The sequence below is a fragment of the Lasiosphaeria miniovina genome (genome assembly GCF_030549165.1).
Source record: "Lasiosphaeria miniovina strain SMH2392-1A chromosome Unknown B0T26scaffold_7, whole genome shotgun sequence".
Lineage (NCBI taxonomy): Eukaryota > Fungi > Ascomycota > Sordariomycetes > Sordariales > Lasiosphaeriaceae > Lasiosphaeria > Lasiosphaeria miniovina.
Window position 1 is genome coordinate 1,685,927 of NW_026848226.1, and position 11,639 is coordinate 1,697,565.

General features: G+C 55.5%; 4 protein-coding genes across 4 annotated transcripts; 1 reads left to right on the forward strand and 3 right to left on the reverse strand.

Annotated features, from left to right (window-relative positions):
* Positions 1–959: 959 nt before the first annotated feature.
* B0T26DRAFT_680077 (uncharacterized protein) lies at positions 960–3,008 on the reverse strand (the record flags this gene model as incomplete). Its single annotated transcript, XM_060440446.1, has 4 exons — positions 960–1,810; positions 1,875–2,049; positions 2,503–2,520; positions 2,586–3,008. The coding sequence occupies 4 exons, from the start codon at positions 3,006–3,008 to the stop codon at positions 960–962; spliced, it is 1,467 nt and encodes a 488-aa protein (XP_060291482.1).
* Positions 2,738–4,333, reverse strand: B0T26DRAFT_450823 (uncharacterized protein). The gene has a single exon (XM_060435107.1). The coding sequence runs from the start codon at positions 4,038–4,040 to the stop codon at positions 3,192–3,194; it is 849 nt and encodes a 282-aa protein (XP_060291483.1). The 5' UTR covers positions 4,041–4,333; the 3' UTR covers positions 2,738–3,191.
* A 954-nt stretch (positions 4,334–5,287) lies between these two features.
* Positions 5,288–7,389, forward strand: B0T26DRAFT_655597 (citrate synthase-like protein; the record flags this gene model as incomplete). The annotated part of the gene is made up of 2 exons (XM_060438637.1): positions 5,288–5,785; positions 5,857–7,389. 2 exons carry the CDS (start codon positions 5,288–5,290, stop codon positions 7,387–7,389), a joined length of 2,031 nt encoding a protein of 676 aa, XP_060291484.1.
* A 2,336-nt stretch (positions 7,390–9,725) lies between these two features.
* B0T26DRAFT_743662 (mitochondrial branched-chain alpha-ketoacid dehydrogenase kinase-domain-containing protein) lies at positions 9,726–11,282 on the reverse strand (the record flags this gene model as incomplete). Its single annotated transcript, XM_060444291.1, has 4 exons — positions 9,726–9,789; positions 9,854–10,857; positions 10,925–11,073; positions 11,168–11,282. The coding sequence occupies 4 exons, from the start codon at positions 11,280–11,282 to the stop codon at positions 9,726–9,728; spliced, it is 1,332 nt and encodes a 443-aa protein (XP_060291485.1).
* Between the last annotated feature and the right edge of the window lie 357 nt (positions 11,283–11,639).

Genomic DNA, 11,639 nt, shown 5'->3' on the forward strand with positions numbered 1-11,639 from the left:
ACGTTAGCCGTGGTAAACGGTGCGGGCAGTTAATAGTAATACTTCCTCCTGTTATTTATTTTTCGATGTCGACGAGCATCATGGATCCTTGCATTGTCATTCTTTCCTTTCTCGCCTCTGCTATCTTTTTTGCAAGATACTACTTTTATCGGGGATGGCATTGCTGTGGCTTTACAATTCGGGGTTAGGGCTAAGCAGATGGGCTACTATGTTGATGTAAATATATATAGGGGGTGGGGGGGTGAAACGACGGGGCAAGCTCTTGTTTTTTTAAATGGTCTTGTGATGTTGGCATACCCGCTACCCAGGTGGTCTACAAGCAAGGTAGTACTTAGGTAGCGAGTGGTTGGTGTCGGCGGCGAAAAGAAACCTGATAGTATTTCAAACCATGCATGACCGGAGACTTCAGTTATGCGTTAAAATATTTGGGAGAGGTGAGGTGATGCATTAAACAGGATGAAAATACTTAGGACGCCATTGGCGGCATACATGAAATGGCCGAGCAATTGGCGCGGACACAAGAGTGAGAATCGGTACGTGAATATACACGTGGTATTTGTTTGTTAGCTTCATGTTATTACCGACAGGAAATACCATGGGAAAGATAAAAAAGAAGCGACGAGCAGGTGAACCACCAACTAAGAAGATAAATTAAAAACATCAAAGTAAAACAACGGCAGCTGAGCTCCGGGCTCCGTCTCTCTTTTCCTGTGCGAAGTTCTCTATCATTCATGGTTTATGTAATGTCTCTGTGTGCGTGTCTCCTCTCAAGGGCTGGCTGGCCCCAGGGACACTTCCCTACATTCCGTCTCACTTTCTCTCCCCCGTACAGGCGCCGCCATATTAGACAAAGCAAAGAGGGAAAAAAAGAACAAGGATGTAAAGTAAACAAAATAAGAGTAAGGTAGGTAACTAGCGAATTACTCTTTTTTTCTCGGCTCTGTCTTCTACTTAACTCTCTAAGCCTTGAACTCCTCAGCCTTACTCTCCTCCCACTTCCCGGGGACCAGGGCCAGGGGCACAATGCCGCTGACGTGCATCTCGGGGCCAAAGATCTTGGCGTTGAGGCCGAGCTCCTGGGTGGCGGCCTTGAGGTTCTTGAGACCCTCCTGATAGTTGGGGCCAGCGCGGCGGACCCAGATCTGCACGTTGTGCTCGTTGAGAGCCTTGGCGTACTCGCGGAGGGCCTTTATCACGCCCTTGAAGGTGCTGGCCACGTTGGTGAAGTTGGCAATACCGCCACCGATGAACAAGACCTTGCCCTTGGGGCTGATGGGTGCGCGCAGCATCAAGTCGAGGACGGTGCGGGCGTAGTGGTAGGTCTGCGACTCGGTGGGGGCACCCGAGTACTCGCCGTAGTTGGCCAGCTCATCGGCAAAGCCCGCGGAGGCGATGGCGTCAGCGTATACGACCGAGGCACCACCACCAGCGACAAGAGTCCAGATACGTCCAGTGGCGTTCAGGACCGTAAGCTTCAGAGAGGCGCCCGTCTTGGCGTCGAGCTCGGCGATGTACGCCTCCTCCTTGGTAAGCTCACGGCCGAAGGGGGCCGGAAACTCAATTGGCGGGCCGGCGTCAATGCTGACGGCACCATTTGCTGATGCGGCAGCGGTGATGCCGAGCGCGGCGGGAGATCTCGCAACAGCCCACTTGACACCGCACTCGAAGTCGGCAGTTTGATCGAGCTTGGCAGCGAGATCTAGGAAGTGAACTGACGCAGAGGTGGCATCCTCATTGGGGATGACAACCAAGGGGTTGATCTCCATATATGTGAACTGGCAGTCGACATAGACGGCATAGAGACGGGTGACTGTAAACCGGTTAGCCCGCTATCTATCAAAGGAGAGGCGAGACAAGTGTGCTAGGGGCCTTACTAAAGTCGATGAGAACATTGTGGAGGCCCTTGGGCACTTTCTTCAGAAGAACTGCTGCGAGCTCCTCGTTTGAGGGGTATTGTGAGAGGTCGACGGGGACAAGGATCTTCTCGGCCTTTGCGTCGACATCACCAACGTCTACGCCGCCTTCGTGTGTGAAGAGAATCCAGTCACCCTTGTTGATAAGTTAGCTTCGTTACTTTGATTGCCTGGGCAAGGACTCAGCATGTTTCGGTCGCACTCGGTAGCCGCTGCTGCACAGGCGGGTTTAAGCATGTGGTGTGCGGATAGGGGTTGGGTACGCGCCCAACTCCCGATCCACACATCACAATGCGGCTTAGTCTCCGTTCGTCCGGCAACTTTGCCAACGCGGGGACACCTAGGCCGGGCTCAATGCTGGCCTGCATTCTCCCGTTTATAAAGAAAGACACAGCCGGCTGCTCCAGACAGATGCTGTTTTCCTATCCTTCTTTTGTGCAATGCGTTTTTCTTTTCTTTTGCTTCTTTCGCATTGATTTTCCAGGGGTTGCACGCCCCCTCCGCCTGCTCTCGAGAACAAAAGGCCCTTGATGTGTGCACCGCTTTTACGGAGAGAACCGAGAAGCGAGAAAACAAAACACAGACTTACATCGCGAACGGAATTGATCTGGAAACAAAGTCAGCACAAATTGCCCAAGTCTAGCATCGGCAAGCGACCACGGGTCTACGTACGTTGATGTAGTACTCGGTGTTGGAAGGGTGTGGCACAAAGGGCTCGACCAGGAACTGGCGGAGAATTCCTTCTGTGTGCTCGACCTTTTGAGCCTTGCCGGCGCGCTCAGCGACCCACGCCTTTGCCTCTGGCCATGTCTTGTTCAGGGCCAGGAGACCGCTCTTGCCTCGCCGCTTGATAAGCTGGTCGGGCTTCGCGACGAACTTGGCGCCCTGGTGCAGCAGCCACGGATATGTGAGCTCGGCCTGGTCGAGAATGTCGTTCGGGTTGGCATCCTCGGGGAAGTAGAGCGAGGCCAGTCTAGGGGGTGGGTTGTGCTTCGTAGGAGCAGGCAGCGTGCTCGGCTTGATCACCGGGGCGCGCGTGAGGTGATAGTTGATGATGGCCTTGCCATCGGCCTCGGAGACGCTCTTCGCAGACATGTCGACAGTATAGGTAAGCCGCGTGCTTTCTTTCTTCTGGCCTATTCCTTTTCTTCAAGTTTCGTTGTCTTTTCTATATTTCGCACGTGGGTCAGAAATTGGTCCAGCTATGGATTGGTGTCGGAGTCGTGCGCCTGTCTGTTTCTGCGGTTCGGCAGGCGGGGGCAGGGAAGCTCACTCAATTCAACGGCTGCGGGGGGAAGAAATTCCCAAATGGACTGATGGGAGGGCGGCACGCGGACAAATTGCTATCGTCAAGCAAGCGAGGCAAGACAGGCAAACCGAGAAGTCTCGAGGGGGAGGAGAGGGAAAACGGAGCAGGGGAGCGGCCGAGGAATGTTGGATGACAATGAATCGGTACGCTCTCGAGTCGCCGTCTGCTTCGAAGGAAATCAGGGACTGGCTCCAGCACAAAAGTCGACCTCTGGCGAACGAAAGCACTCCTCTCCAGGTACCAGTAGCGTGCTTTGGGCGTTGGGGAAGGGCTAGGGGCCGGGAAAAAAAGGTACTCAGAACCTTTTGGATCAATGGGGTTAACCCAAGCGGGGCAAGCGGTCTGGGAAGCGAAGTACTGGTACTTGCAGGACCCCGCGGATGAGTGCTCGGGCAATCACACCAATCCCACCAAAAAAGGTTGTCTCCGTTTGCGAGGGTGGACCGGAAAGCCTCTTGCACACCGTCGCTTCGAAGCCGATCGCTCGGTGTTCCTAGCTTCTTATTCGTTGCTGATACTCGGTGTCCGATGAACACGGCCCAAAACATTAAGCAAGCATTCCGTCTGCGTTTTGGCCTTTGGATTCCATCCCCGAGCTTCACCACCGTCTCTGATTCTGTCTCATGTCCTTCAAGCTGGAAGCCTGACCTCAAGCTCGTGGCATAGCGCGTGCGACTGCCCCGTATGATTTTTACTTTGTCCCGGGTGCGGATCGCTCCGCAGTGCGGAGTGTGGATTGGGGATCGTCCGGGACCGGCAACCTTGACTGGCCAGCGCAGCGAGCCAGCTCGTGGACAATCGTGGAAGTCATAAGTCATAAGCAGCGCAGCCGCAGCCGGCACGAATCTTGCATTCGTACTGCATTATGCCGACGTGCTTGCTGGTTGCTTATTGCCGAGTACCTAGGTTATCTCAGGTGCCAGTTTCGGGCATCGTCGGGCACTGCAGAGCAGGTCCGTAAGGACAGCCATCGGGTCTCGCTCACAGCCCCGAATCCCTCTACAGGCAACGGGAGCGGAAACGGCATGCACCGAGGTGTGGCTGACCCTCGGCGTCCTACTACTTCTGTTTTCGGTGCATTGCGCGCGTGCTCCGGCCCATGAGCCGTCCGAGTTGACGACTCCCGTCTTTCAAAGCCCTCACATCATGATGCCACTCGGCTGTGTTATCTCTCTCAAAGTGGATTCAATTGAGCCTATAATCTCGAGTTGCTGTGCACACGCAAGCAAATGGCCGCGTCCAAGCCCTCCCTGTGGATAAGTTTCCGAGGTTGAATGCGTCTGGCGGCCTGGCTAGCCGACGGGGGAGCCATTGGGTTTGGCAAACGTCACGGAAACATCTTTGGGATTGGAGCGGGTCGTTAATTGATGAGGATGGATGTAGAGGATTGGATGGGATGGTGGCTCAGGTCTTGTACCGGTACTTCGGCCACGACACGGGGGTCAAGTGGAAGTTCTGTGGGACAGCGTTGCCCGCTGCAGAAAAAAAAAGTTCGCCAGTGGCTGAAATTGGTGAAAGTCCGCTCGGCCATTGGACCAGGGTCAGAAAAGAGTTGGGGAAAGCTCGTCGCTTTGTTGGATATCCCCGCCACTTTGTTGGATCTCGCCCGATGTTTCGGACGGTCAGGCCAATTAGCTGGTGCAACATTCCACTGTTTTGAACCAGCGTGAGGTGGGCTTGCCACTTGTTGACTTTCCGGGCATCGATTGAAGCTAAGGGATGGTGACTTGGGCCTAGGGTGCCGAACAAGGTGGTACATACCTTGTCTGGCGGAGCTCGTGGCTGCACCGCACCGCACTGCACTGACTGCGGCCCCCAGGTCTGCGTTCCCCCCCTCGACCGAAATAGAAGGCACCGACCAAAAAAAAACCTCCCCCCCAAACCCCAACCTGCGCGCCCTGACATTCGCATCTCAGACACTTCGTCGCTCCTCACTGCTGCTTCGTCGTTCGACCCAAACCCTCGTCGTCCTCGGCCCTACGCCGCACAGCACAGCACTCATTGATTTCCGAGATTCACAGGTTTTTCCCGGGCTAGATCCCTAGATCTTCAGATTTCCTCCACGATGCCTGCTGCCACTTCCAGCGCTAATGGCGTAAATGGCAATGGCACGAGCAGCACCGTCGCCAGCACCAGCAACCCGACGGGCGGCCTATCTGCTAACGACAACATTCGCCGTTTCGCCGCGCCCAGCCGGCCGCTGAGTCCCCTTCCTGCACACGCCCTCTTCAACGACAAGACAAGATGCTTCGTCTACGGTCTGCAGCCCCGTGCCGTGCAGGGCATGCTCGACTTCGACTTCATCTGTAAGCGCGCCACGCCCTCGGTTGCCGGCATCATCTACACATTCGGCGGCCAATTCGTCAGCAAGATGTACTGGGGCACCAGCGAGACTCTCCTGCCCGTTTACCAGGAGGTCAACAAGGCCGTGGCCAAGCACCCAGATGTTGATGTCGTCGTCAACTTTGCTTCCTCGCGAAGTGTATACAGCTCCACCATGGAGCTGATGGAGTACCCCCAGATCAAGACGATTGCAATTATTGCAGAAGGTGTTCCCGAGCGCGTAAGAGACCCGTCGCATTCTCGTGTGGGGTAGAGCGCACAAAGCACAAGAGCTGACTTTCCTTTTGACAGCGAGCTCGCGAGATTGCCCATGTCGCAAAGAAGAAGGGTGTCACCATCATCGGGCCCGCTACTGTCGGTGGCATCAAGCCCGGCTGCTTCAAGATTGGTAACACGGGTGGCATGATGGATAACATCGTCGCCTCCAAGCTGTACCGCAAGGGCTCCGTCGGCTACGTCTCCAAGTCGGGCGGCATGTCCAACGAGCTGAACAACATCATCGCACAGACCACGGACGGCGTCTACGAAGGCGTTGCTATTGGTGGCGATCGGTACCCGGGAACGACCTTTATCGACCATCTACTACGCTACCAGGCGGATCCTGCTTGCAAGATCCTCGTGCTGCTCGGAGAGGTCGGCGGTGTCGAGGAGTACAAGGTCATTGACGCTGTCAAGCAAGGCATCATCACCAAGCCAATTGTTGCCTGGGCCATTGGTACCTGCGCGAGCATGTTCAAGACCGAGGTCCAGTTCGGCCACGCCGGTGCTTTTGCGAACTCGCAGCTCGAGACGGCTGCCATGAAGAACAAGCAGATGAAGGAGGCCGGTTTCTACGTGCCCAACACGTTTGAGGACATGCCCGATCTCCTCAAGTCGGTCTATAACAAGCTCGTCAAGGAAGGCACCATCAAGCCCCAGCCGGAGCCCGTGGTTCCCAAGATCCCTATCGACTACTCGTGGGCGCAGGAGCTTGGCCTCATCCGCAAGCCAGCGGCTTTCATCTCCACCATCTCGGACGACCGTGGCCAAGAGCTCCTCTACGCCGGCATGCCAATCTCGGACGTGTTCCGGGAGGACATTGGCATTGGTGGTGTCATGTCCCTGCTGTGGTTCCGCCGCCGCCTGCCCGACTATGCCTCCAAGTTCCTCGAGATGGTGCTCATGCTGACGGCCGATCACGGCCCGGCTGTGTCTGGCGCCATGAACACTATCATTACCACGCGTGCCGGCAAGGACTTGATCAGCGCCTTGGTCAGTGGTCTGCTCACGATCGGCTCACGGTTCGGCGGTGCTCTAGATGGCGCTGCCGAGGAGTTCACCAAGGCGTCAGACAAGGGCCTGAGCCCGCGCGAGTTTGTGGACACGATGCGTAAGCAGAACAAGCTCATTCCCGGAATTGGGCACCGCGTGAAGTCGCGTAACAACCCGGATTTGCGTGTAGAGCTCGTCAAGGAGTACGTCAAGGCGAAGTTCCCCAGCCACAAGCTGCTCGACTACGCGCTAGCAGTCGAGACGGTCACGACATCAAAGAAGGACAACCTGATTCTGAACGTGGACGGATGCATCGCCGTGTGCTTCGTGGATCTGCTACGGAATTGCGGTGCCTTCAGCGCCGAGGAGGCTGAGGACTACCTGGGTATGGGTGTGCTCAACGGTCTCTTCGTGCTCGGGCGCAGCATTGGTCTCATTGCTCATTATCTCGATCAAAAGAGACTGCGCACCGGTCTCTACCGCCATCCGTGGGACGACATCACGTACCTGCTCCCCAGCCTGCAACAGGCTGGCCCGCCGGGTGCCGAGGGCCGTGTGGAGGTTCAGATTTAAACTTTGTAGAGGAAGAAGCGAGATGCCACCGCACACGTTGTTTTGCTCGTGATATTCGAATGCTAGAGGGGAAAGACGCCGTCACTACACGAAAGAGGGATGGAGGACGGGCCACCTGGCCTTGACAAATACCAATTCGCTATCCTCGGGGTCTAGCAGCTGAAACTTTTTGTCTGTCATGGATTTTCAACAAGCGTGTTGAAAAGGGGCGCGGTTGCTACTGGCGGTGGCGGTTATCCACCGTCCACTGGCTAAGCTGTATGACAAAGGACACTTTTACAACACATAGAGAAAGCACTTTTAATTCAACCGCTGACAGCATGCATGCTCGTTTGAGTTGTCTATGCTTCGGCTACCGCAGTCTGGGTAGCCAGACACATGCTGTCACGGCAATGGAAGCTCGGCTAACGTGCGAACGCCTCTCCCAGGCTTGTTCAAGCGATGGCGGCGTATTAGGAGCTAGTAAATATCAATTGCTTGTCTTGTGGGCTTGTTACTATCAGGGTACCATCAGGGGGTGGGGGCGGGGGTGTAAAGGAGCAGACGTGTACGCATGGTACCTCCCTAGCTATGGATATACGGTTTCTAGGAACCAAGTTTTGAAGTCAATATAAGGTAGGGCAGCCACTTATGCTTGAAACTTACTCTGTGGTTCTATTGCCATAGCTGCCTACCTACGTTGTCTATTTGCTGCATTGGTTATTGAGAGTGAACAAGTGGGGATGGGTGGGCCATGGCAGATAGTCGCCTTGAAGAGTAAACAACACCCCGATGTATTTCTTAATTTGCTCGGTGAGGTCCAATGGCTTTCTCTTCATAATTTCTTTTGTAATAGATCTAGCATGGCCGGTTTCTTTGCCCCGCTAGTCCTGCTAGCTAGCTTGCGATCGAAAGAAAAAAAACCCCTCCAAAAAAGGGGGTGAGGAGGTTGAAGTCCGTACCATAGCTCCCCCCATCCACCACTTTCTTCCCATTGTGCAAAAACTGTAACTGAGCCAACATCCCAAGCTTCACAGCCCCCCCCACCGTCTTCTCGGTAAGGTTTCTCCTGCCACAACCCTAGATAGATAACGGTAAAGAAGTTTATCTCTTGCGCTACTCCTGTCTTGCAGGCTGCTTGTACGGCTCGTGGACGTTATTGTCCTTGCGCTCCTCCTGCCTCGCTGGCTGCTTGTACGGCTCGTGGACATTATTGTCCTTTCACACCTGACGGGCGACGCGCTTGGCTGGTTCCTTGGCAGGCGGCTTTGGGGGGTCCATTGTTTTCTCCTCCCCTGTCTCTTTTATTTTAGGGTTTATTAGTGATTAGTTCCCTCCTTTCTTTTCGTGGGTTACGTATACAGGGTGTGTGTAGTGAATGTGAGAAGGGAAAACGAACCGGTTGTGTGTGTTTTTTTCTGTTGTTGGGTGTTATTGTCGCGGAGACTTTAATGGCGGTGATAGTTCTGCTGTGTCGCACTGTACAAGAAGAGCTTCACCTACGACTCAAGAAAGGGCGGAGACACAGACACAGACACATTTTACACGCCCACGCAGCCAGCCTAACGACTCTGTCTCGCCAGACACGCCAGCGGCGTCATGGGCCAGGCAAGCCAATATAACTGCGCTGCAGGATGACCCAGAGAGAAACATGGTGGCCAAACAGAAAACAAGGAGAGACGGTAACACGCAAACCGGTAGTGGTAGTCAGTCATATGACACCACCGTGCACTATCTCGACCCCAGACACTGTCTTCTTCGGCGGGTGGTTCGAAGAGTTCAGACGAGGCATGCTTCATACAAACTCACGACCCCCCATGGCCAAGCCTGGCACCCGCTTGAGAGAGCAAACGACTCCTTCTATCACCGCGAAGCATGTCATGTTTGTTTTCAGATCACCAAACAAACCGCAGGGCAGGCAGAGAGCAAGCAATGTACATACCCAATGAATCAATACACCCTAAAGCTCGCTATCTCTTCACGTCACCTGCTCCCAGAGCGGCCGCTGCCAGTTGCTGGTGCTGCTGATAAACGACATTGTGTTGGGCTATTGCCAGCCGCAAGTCCTGACTGTGCAAAAAACCGACCATCCGATGCCAACCCCGAACCTGACCGTGACCTTTGATGCTGATGATACTGACCCTGAGCTCGACTCTTGACGCTGATCCTGATTTCCATCCCAACGCCTACTCCAACTACGACTTAGACTCAGCGGCATTGACCAGCGACTCTGCGTCGCCGACCTGCCGCCGCTCCGTCACCTCCATTGCGCTCTTGAGACGTTTACGCATAATTAATTGCAAGGGCAGCGTCAATCCTTGGGGGGCCGGCCCATTACCCCTCATGACTGCTGATTGCTATTGTAGAGGCTCTAACGAGCTGGAGAGCCTGTTCAAGTGCAGGTACACGTCTGTCCCATATCTAGAAGAAAGGGCAGGTATAGTGAGTGATTGAGGCATATAATACAGGGGACCAGGTTGCTTACCCTTCCATGCTAATCAGTTTAAGGTCACCGCCGAAGTACCTCGCATACAGACGCGATATGGGCAGGCCGTAGCCGAAGCCTGCCATTGGCGCCTTGAAGTCGCTCTTGTCAAAGTCGGGGTCCAGGTTCGGGGTGCGGTCGACCGTGGTATACATATAAGTCCAGACGAGCGGGATGGCGCTGCGTGGGATGCCGCCGCCCTCGTCCGAGATCTTGATGGTGATGTCCTCCTTGCCCTCGGCCACAATCACCTTTGTGACGGGGAACTCCTCCTTGTCCTGGCCGTGCGTCTCGACGACGGCGCGCAGCGAATTCTTGAGCGTCTCGAACAGCATATGCGAGAGATGGCCCGGCACATACATGAAGTTAAGGTTGGGGTTGCAGACGAGCTGGATCTTGGGCGCCTCGAATAGGCCGTAGTGGTCTTCGCAAACGAAGCGCGCGTTCTCTATGGCCTCTTGCGCAAGATCCTTGACGAACGTCTTGGTGCAGATGATGCCGACGTACGTCGGATCGCGGTAGTGGCTCTGGTCTGTCAGTGCTATGTGTTGACCAATGAGCATGCGGATCCCTATGCGGGACATGTAGAAGCGGTCCAGGAAAGACTGAATATTATTGTCAATCTGCATCCGTTGGCGCTTGCGCTTGTACTCGAGCACGCCCTGCGCCATTGTGGTCACGACGCTGTCGTGCCTCCTCTTGATCTTGTGCAGCGTCTGGGCGAACCTGTTGTTGTACAGCTGCAAGTCGGGCGGCCAGTCGCCCGTGTCGTCGACCATGGCGAAGTATCTCCTCGTGGCGGGGAACTTCTTGCCCCAGCCATTGCCCACCTGAGACGTCTGCTGGACGCCTGTCCACGAATTGTACTGGCCCTCCTCGATGCTCGGGTTCGGCGTCGCCTCGGACAGCCACGCAGAGCCCTTGCTACCAGCCAGCTTGGCCGGCTTCATCAACCGTTCCTTCACGTCCCTTGGCAGGTCGGGACGGGGGAGTGTTGTGATTTCCTGCGGCGGACCTTGCATGTGAGTCACGGTCTGCGGGGGGGCAGGGACGGCAGAAGCGGCGGCGTACCTCGAACGACTGCGCATACCAGTCCCGCACCTTCTTCACCGAGGGCATCTCATTGAGCCCATCGGGGAGGTTGTCGAGCTCTTGCACGCGGTGGGCGAGGCGGATGGGAAGCTCCTCGGCGAGAAACTGCGAGGCCCGGAACAGGGTTCCTAGAGGCGGGCGTCCGTCAGCAGACCGGGCAAGAGACGCGGGGAACGAGCGAGACAACGAAGGAGGGCGAGGCATTGGGCGGCGAGAGCTCACCGGTAGAGGGCTTCTCGCCAAATTGGACCATCTGGCGCAAGCTGACACCAGTCGCGGGGAAACTCGCATAGTGGCTGATGGTGTCCATCAATTTGTCACTCTTCCGCCACGCCATGATGGCGGCTTAGGCGTCGCCAATTGGAGTCGGGGAGCGGTGTGGCGGGCAAGTGTCGTGAACCATGTGGACGGGGCCAAGCAAAGGAAGCTGTGTCGGGTCGAGACTTGAGAATGCAAACAGAGCAGAGTAAAGAAAACAAAAAACAGAGCAAGTCACAGACAGACAGACAGACAATTCTTTGCGGCGTGTCGGGCGAGGGTCGAATTGAACGTCGCGGGTCGAGAGAAGCTGCTGCTGCTGCTAGGTGCTGCACCGACCCCAGAGCAAGGATACAGCGCCCGGCTCTACCCAGCTACTGCCTGTAACAGCCGAGGCAAACGGATCGCGGCGACCAATGACGCAAGTGGACGACGA